An 8,230-nucleotide genomic window follows, 5' to 3' on the forward strand; every position below is an offset into this window, starting at 1 on the left:
CGACTTCAGGAGGTTTTTCCGGTCTGATAGCTGCATATACAGTAAGGGACAAAATCAGTCCGTTTTTTGGTTTTTTCGCAATGCCTCACCGGGAATTTAACTTAGAGCTCCGCTTAGCTGATAAAAAATTTGCATGCAGGTTAGACAAAATTATTGGTGTAACCTAATTGCTTCTATCACCATTTCTTCTGCAGTTATCGCGGAAAAAGCGATTTTCCGTAATTGTTGCTAACGCCCGATTTTGCGTTAGGTACAATATCTCCAGAAATAGACACTGGATTGACTTGAAATTTAGTTTGGTATGTCTTATAACGTCAGTGAACGCTTACGCGCTCTCATATTTTAGCTCATTTTATTTTTTTACATTTTTTCTTTTTCCCCGTTTACCTCATCTCAGATTAGCCAAACACGCCATGACAGCAAAGAATGCCGACAAACATGCCCAAATTGAAAACATATTGAACCACTCCATTCCATGGGATGTAATTCAAAAGAAAGTAGGCTGTGGAAAGTCCATGATTCGAAGAATTTCAAGGAAAACCAAGATGCAGTCAAAAAATAGCGCGGGTAGACATCGTTTACTCACACCTAGGGAGGAAACTAAAGCAGCTAGAGATATAAGACTAGGCTTATCTAAAAGCGCATCTGATGCCTCCTTTGACGTTAAAAAACCAGATCGATCAGTCAATCCAAAAACAATTACTTGTACGTTCAAACGCAAAGGTCTAAAATCGGCTAAAAAAAGACGGCACTTCCACTTAATAATGACAGGCAAAAGGCACGATATGATTGGGCAAAGGCTCATAAAGTCTGGTCCGAGACTGATTGGGAACGCGTTGTCTTTTCTGATGAGACAAAGATCCAAAAAAGAGGGTCTAATGGTCTAGAATACGCTTGGAAAGAGGATAATGCACCTTATCGAGACCATCACTACAAGAAGAAACATGCTTATGGAGGAGGCGGGATTATGCTTTGGAGTTGCATAACTATACATGGAGGGGGCTACATGTTCTGGCTACAAAGTAATGTAAATGGTGGGCTGTACACATCAGTACTTGAGGAGGAATACAAGGAGACATTGAAGTATTATAGTCTGCGATGTAGTGACATGATCTTTCAACAAGATAATGCAAGCATCCATTGTGCTTCAGCTCCTTCAAAATGGTTCCAAAAGAACAAGGTTAAGCTCCTGAGTTGGCCAGCATACTCTCCTGACCTTACCCCGATTGAAAATGCATGGGCCATGCTTAAAAAGAGGGAACAGATGACAAGACCACCCCCTTCCGTGATTGAGACTGACCAAGCATTTTTTGACCGGGTTTCGAAGCTTTGGTATGACCTAGCAGCTCCAGAGTACTGTAGAAATCTTATTCACTCCACGCCCCGTCGAGTTCGGGACGTAATCCAGCGTAAGGGCCGCGATACCAAGTCCTAATCGAAATTCAAAAAAAATAAAAATTCATTGTTTTCCATATACAGTGGGTCAAAAAACTGCACCAACGCAACTCAGTTTTTCGGGAATACCAGTATAGCTCTATCAGTTTAACAGCAAACATTACGAAACTTGGAACAAAAAGAGTTACTATTGTTACTATTTATTGACAAAAGTTTCAAATTCAGATGCGGAGAATTGATCTAAAGAACACTCAGCAAAAAGAGGAGGTCGGTTGGTGCAGTTTTTTGACTTTTAAAATGAAAAGGTATTTGATATCATATGTCCGGACTAAGACTATTCCGGCAGATTTAATCTAATCTTTCCTATATCTAGTCAAACTGAGAACCTTAAAATAATGATTTTTGCAATTGTTTTCTTTTTTTTTTCTTTCCTGCTTTACCCAAACCCATTGTACATCGTCAGTATCCATCCATCATTAGAAATGCCCAAAAAGCTTCCATCCGATATTCAAAACAGTATCAAAGCATTATTAGAGAACAGTGCTGACCTCGCAGTCATTGGGAAACGTGTTGGAGTGCATAGAAATACCGTCAATAGGTATGCAAATAAGTGGATACACGATAAAATACGTAAAAGAGGAGGTATACCAAGCATTGTGGCAGAGTCAACACGTCGATACATCAAGAGACAAGTGATCACAGGTTGTTTGAAGACTGCCAAGGATGTGCAAATGAAGTTGGAGGAGCTTGGACACCCTATGTCGTATCAATCGGCAATTAATATCTTACATTCAGTTGAAATTTATGCTGAGATCAAAAAGAAAAAGGGATCTATGAAAGATTTACCGTCCATCTACTATATATATATATACAAACTCCGCGTGCGGAGTTTGGTATGATTAATATGGTAATTGGGGTCACAGAACACGATTACATCATTTTTAAGCGGAGTTTATTAAGCCAAAATTGGCCAATTGCGAGATCTACTAAGAACAGTCATTTTTTCTTCCTTGTTCATTACTTCACTCAAGAGGGATGACAAGTAGAAGGTCATGAAAAAAGTCCGGACCGAGATACGACTTCTGCAGGTCGAGAAAAACAGCTCCAAAAACCAAAAATTGTATGACAAAAAGGCTTGCGAAACGAGAATCGGCAAATCAACATTTGTGGTTGTTGGGTTATGCTAATGGCTTCTCATTCTAAAGGCGTTGGTTCGATTCCCGGTAGACGCTCAGCAAACATAGTCTACTTTTTGCATTATTTTTGGGTCTAAGTAACTTATTATTTTTTTTGGAAATATCAAAAGTTTTCGGAAAAATTTTATCGGTTCTGTATGGTAAAACGAATTCCCGTTGCGGAGATGCTGCCTATCTATCGGCTGATTTCGGACAGATAACAAAACATGTAAAAAAAATATAAAAAGGCCTGTTATTTCTGTTTTTTTTTTTCTTTCCTTCATCTTTTTATCAGTTTTATCAATCTCCAATGTCTTCTAACGCTGCTAACAACATGCCAACTCTTGCATACATCGCTGAAAGAACTATGACGGCTGAATGTACATTGAAGTAAGTTTATTTTTTAAGTGGGAGGGAAAATAACTAAAGGCAACTGGTAAAAGTTACTTGAAGGAGAACGGTGCCTTTTTTTCATCGCGCAAGTGCAAGGAAGGCTCCGAAATGCGCTTGAACCAGTCCAGCAGGGATGGATTCTTTTGGCGATGCGGCTCAACCACCTGTGCGTGCGGTCGTAGCCGTATTTCTTACCTGGATGGATCCTTCTTTCAAGGTCGCAAGTCAATTATCCATCAAACACTGTTAGTAGTGTATCTCTTTCTGCTGCAAGTTCCAAACGGAACAATATCTACCATGACTGGACTTAACCTGCCAACTGTCCGCAGCATTGTCAAAGATATCTATCAAGTAATGGAGGCAGATCTTCGAATTGAAGATGTTCAAGTTGGTACATGATGCTTTGTTGATATCAGAGTATGTAATTAATTAGTCATACTTAGGTAGGGTTGGCAGTGATGGACAGCCAATTGTTGTTGAAATAGATGAGAGCAAATTTGGTAAAAGAAAGTACAATAAGGGAAAGAGGGTAGACGGTGTTTGGGTTGTTGGAGGTGTAGAGCGCACGCCCGAACGTAAGGTGTTCTTGCTGACGGTACCTAACCGCAACCAAAATACCTTGAAGCTCATAATCGATACTTTTGCTAAGGATGGTAACATTTGAAATATGTATATACTTGATGATCAGTACACCTAACCCTTGTTTACAGGCTCACTTGTCATGGTAGACTGCTGGAAAGGCCATAAGGGGATTGACAGCGATCCAAGCCGAAATTTAGTTGTTCAAACGGTCAATCACTCCAAAACATTTCGCGATCCAAAGACAGGTGCCTGCACTAACACAATAGAAGGTACATACTTCTGTAGATCATAGAATTCTTAAACAATGCTAACAACCTGCTATTAGGTACTTGGAATGGTATCAAACGAGGAGTGACCAGCCGTCATCGCACAGCATCGATGATGCCATGGAAATTAGTGGAATTCATCTGGCGAAGAAAACATGCTGGCAATCACTGGAAGGCAATGCTTGCTTGCTTTTCGCAAGTGTCGTTCACCAGAGCAGGCATTGCCGACCAAGGTCCATTGGTATCGTTGCTCACAACCGTCTTTGAAGATGCCACTGGTGATCAGGGCGATGAAGAGCCATTTATTTTATCTCAGATGACGATTTCGATAGCAAATCTGATGAAAATGATACTTCAGCACCTAGTACGCCCGTAAAAAAACTCCGAAGTGCTTAAAATAAATAAAGAAATTTTTCATTGATAACTATAAAAATCAGGGCCTATAGCGCCTGTTTTCTTTCCTAATTATTTCCCGCATATTACCTTTTCTGGAAATTAATGTTACATCGTCTAAAAATAGACAACCCAGGCTTTCGAATGATGTATAGCATACGTCTGTACGCTCAATCTTAGCGCCGCTATAGGCTTCCAAAGAGATGGACGGTAAATCTTTCATTTAGCCAAGAAAAAGCCATTATTGACTGAAAAGCACAAGAAGGCTCGATTAGCATGGTCAAAAAAGCATCAATATTGGACAGTACATGATTGGCGACGTGTCGTCTTTTCTGGTGAGACAAAAATCAACATTTGGTGCTCTGATGGTGGCAAGTATTACTGTAAAAGAAAATGTGATCGTTTACATCCTCACCATATCGACGTTACTGTGAAGCATGGAGGCGGTGGTCTCACGTTATGGGGCTGTATAACCAGCGAAGGACCTGGATACACATGTCAGACCTATGATGGTACCATGAATTCAGAGGTATACCAAGAAATCCTTGGTACAAGTCTAAAAGACACTATGGAGTACTATGGTCTTAATTGGGAAACGTCGGTATTTTAGCATGACAATGATCCTAAACATCGATGAAAGTCTACGACACAATTAATGAAGGATAGTGGCATGATTTACATTGACAATTAGCCAACACAAAGTCGAGACCTTAATCCTATTGAGCATATATGGCATCATTTGAAGTTAAAGCTGAATATGTATGATAATAGGGCGACCAGCATCCATAAACTGTGGCAAAGAGTCGAAAATGAATGGAATTCGTTTACTAAGGAATAATGCATCAAATATATAGACAGTATGCCCGACAAAATGCAAGCAGTCTTAGCAGAGAAGGGTGGATCCACTAATATTATAAAAGTCAAAAAACTGCACCAACCGACCTCCTCTTTTTGCTGAGTGTTCTTTAGATCAATTCTCCGCATCTGAATTTGAAACTTTTGTCAATAAATAGTAACAATAGTAACTCTTTTTGTTCCAAGTTTCGTAATGTTTGCTGTTAAACTGATAGAGCTATACTGGTATTCCCGAAAAACTGAGTTGCGTTGGTGCAGTTTTTTGACCCACTGTATCTTCTCATAACATGTCGGAAAATAAAAAACACCATTGTTATTTTCAAGGTTGGCTTGCAAGTTTGAGTGTTAAATTGGGTAAAGTTTGCTTGTAAAGCTTGATTTAAGGTTGTGATTGCCTTGTAAGTTGTTGTTTTGTATGGAATTTAAGCAGATGCTTGATAAGTAGTGACCACCAGATCTTACAGTAGGTCAAAAAACTGCTGCAAGGAATCCATTTTTCTTGGTTTTTGTAGCGCACATCCTGTTACAATGGCACAAACTGCCTCTGTTCCCACACAGTAGATTTCCTACATGTTGTGAAAAGTTTGAAAGAGTTTAAGCCCTATTGGGTAAGTATTGAAGGAAGTAAGAAGCGCGCAATTTGAAAATTTGAAAAAATGAAAATTTGAACGGAATGAACTTATTTATTAATATTTAGTTGGTCCTACTTTTCTATTAATAATCTCTTGAGTTCTTTCCGAAATGTTATCTACGTGCCTTTGGCAAAGATATTTATCGAAGTCAGTTCATATTTCATTAACGCGTTCCCAAAGCACATCTGCGTTCTTTTCTCTACGTTCGTAATAATTGAGCTACAACTTCAATGGATGCCATACGTGCTCGATTGAATTTAAGTCCGGGCTCTGAGCTGGCCAATCGTTAATATAGCTCTCTTGGTTACTACATAACTAGGCCATTGTAAATTATGCCTTGTGCTTTGTGTTATTATCATGCTAAAACTAAATGTTGGACCAGTCGAAATTGTAGTACTTCATAGTATCACGAAGCGTAGTGTTCAAAATATGCTGGTAAACACCCGAGTACAACTTTCCATCGTAAATTCAGCAAGCATATTCTGGTCCTTCAGAGGTTATACAACACCAGGACATCAATTTGCTAGCTTCATGCTGAATTACAAAATCCAGGTCATGATGTTGAAAAAGGTCACTTGGCCTTTTCCGATAGTGATTATCACCATCAAAGCCCTATACGTTGATCTTGGTTTCATTAAAGTAAACGATTTGTTGTCAGTCAACCATTGCCCAATCCTGATGCTCCTTGTTCCATTTCAACTGATGCTACGTATGCACTTTTGTCTGAAATGGCTCCTTTTTTTCTATCAGAAAATGGAACTCCATTGATTTCAGTACGTTAATTTCTGACTGGTATGAGATATCGTAGCCAAATCCAACAGGCTCCCGGTATACCTCTTTGGAAGTCTTTAAAACCCGTTCAATGACTTTTCTTTTGATTAACCGCTTCGTCACTTTGGAGACTACTGCAGGTCTATCACCTGTGCTCACTGCCCTACTTGAAAACAACGTTATAAAGTATCTACTAACAGTTGATTCATGTAATCCAGTCTCCTTAGCAATATCATATTTTGATGTGGATCCGGTTAATGTCTGTTTGAGATCGTTTACTTTCTCCTCTGACAGTGATTTATGCATGCAATTGACGAGAGGCTAAAAACGAGAAATAATTTAAACAAGGGAATATAAAATTTAAAATAAAGGAATTGTAAGCACTCTTAAATACAGATAACATTCTAATCACGTCAAAAGTGAGAAAAATTGTGATGGCAACCGGTTGGGTTGTATTAAAATTCATTATTTCAAACATATGTAAACAAGTAAAAAATACCGGATGTTTAAAATACTACCTTTAGCAGTATCAAATTCCACCAATAAACATTGCCCATATCCGATAATCGACGAATAAACGCACTTTCTATTGAGGTACAAACAGTCAAAGTTTGAGATAGTTTGGTGCAGTATCCATGGACAAGCAGCTGTAAAACATGAATTTTGCAATTCCTTGCAGCAGTTTTTTGACCTACTGTATGTGTAAGATCAATACGATGTTTCTTGATAAAAGTTAAAGTAGAGTAAAAAGTTTAGGTAAACAGGGACTTTCTTGTTAAAGTTTGTTAATTATTGAGTAGAAATATATGATTTATTTAAACTGACTAACCACTTCTTCACAAAAGATGGGATATATATATATATGAATTTTTTTTTTTTTTTTTCTTATTTTTTTTTTTTTTGACCTTTTTTATTTTTGCGGCTATTGTTATTTCTTTGACGATGGTTGTTAAAATAACTTAAGTTATTTTAACAATCCATGTCGGAGTTGTTTCGTACTTCGTCCAAAAAGAGACCACTGTTACACTGTAATTTTAACGTTTTTCTCGTTATGGCCTTAAGAGTTTAGAAGTAAATTTGACTTTTCTTTAGAGTTTAAAAGAATTTGAGATCAAAGATTTGTGTTTAAATGAATAAATTTGGTTTGCTTGTAGTAAGTGACCACCAGATCTTGTATTGTAGATCAAACAGTAAAAAGTAATAAAGAGTTTTCTTGATAAGAGAATATAAAAGTGATACGATGAAGTTAATTTGACTTCAAAGGACTTGACTTGCTTGAGTTATAAAGTAAAAATAAAGAGTTTTAAGAAAGAGGAACTCGATGTTTATTTGAATAAAAGATATTTTTTTAAAAGTGAAGTTCAGTCAAATTATAAGAGGGGATATTTATATGATTATTATATTTTTTTTTTTTTTGTTTATCTTTAGGGACTGAGGTCCCTCCTTCGACTGAGGTCCCTCCTTCGACTGAGTCCCTCCTAGGACTGAGTCCTTTCTTCAGCAAAAGTTACACCAACTGCGTCACAACACCTTTCTCATTTTTTGACTTCTTTGTCACAACACCATTTCCGACAAACATTGTCAAATTTTTCGTCAGCAAAGCGGAGCTCTAAGTTAAATTCCCGGCGAGGCATGGCGAAAAAACCAAAAAACGGACTGATTTTGTCCCTTACTGTATCAGTGTAAATGCCGTAGGGATTAACTTCCCCAACGGGGAATCGAACCCCGGCCATGTCGGTGAAAGCGACAGATCCTAGCCACTGGACCA

The 8,230-nt window shown here is 38.1% G+C and overlaps 2 protein-coding genes and 1 non-coding gene across 3 annotated transcripts; 2 read left to right on the plus strand and 1 right to left on the minus strand.

Annotated features, from left to right (window-relative positions):
* Positions 1–80: 80 nt before the first annotated feature.
* RO3G_13863 (uncharacterized protein) lies at positions 81–1,435 on the plus strand (the record flags this gene model as incomplete). Its single annotated transcript, XM_067668447.1, has 2 exons — positions 81–139; positions 772–1,435. 2 exons carry the CDS (start codon positions 81–83, stop codon positions 1,433–1,435), a joined length of 723 nt encoding a protein of 240 aa, XP_067524548.1.
* Positions 1,436–2,880: 1,445 nt separating this feature from the next.
* RO3G_13864 (uncharacterized protein) lies at positions 2,881–3,627 on the plus strand (the record flags this gene model as incomplete). The annotated part of the gene is made up of 3 exons (XM_067668448.1): positions 2,881–2,960; positions 3,146–3,354; positions 3,407–3,627. The coding sequence occupies 3 exons, from the start codon at positions 2,881–2,883 to the stop codon at positions 3,625–3,627; spliced, it is 510 nt and encodes a 169-aa protein (XP_067524549.1).
* A 4,538-nt stretch (positions 3,628–8,165) lies between these two features.
* Positions 8,166–8,230, minus strand: RO3G_19172 (the record flags this gene model as incomplete). Its single annotated transcript has 1 exon — positions 8,166–8,230. It is a non-coding gene; the product is annotated as a tRNA-Glu (tRNA).

The sequence above is a fragment of the Rhizopus delemar genome, genomic scaffold (genome assembly GCF_000149305.1).
Source record: "Rhizopus delemar RA 99-880 supercont3.12 genomic scaffold, whole genome shotgun sequence".
NCBI lineage: Eukaryota > Fungi > Mucoromycota > Mucoromycetes > Mucorales > Rhizopodaceae > Rhizopus > Rhizopus delemar.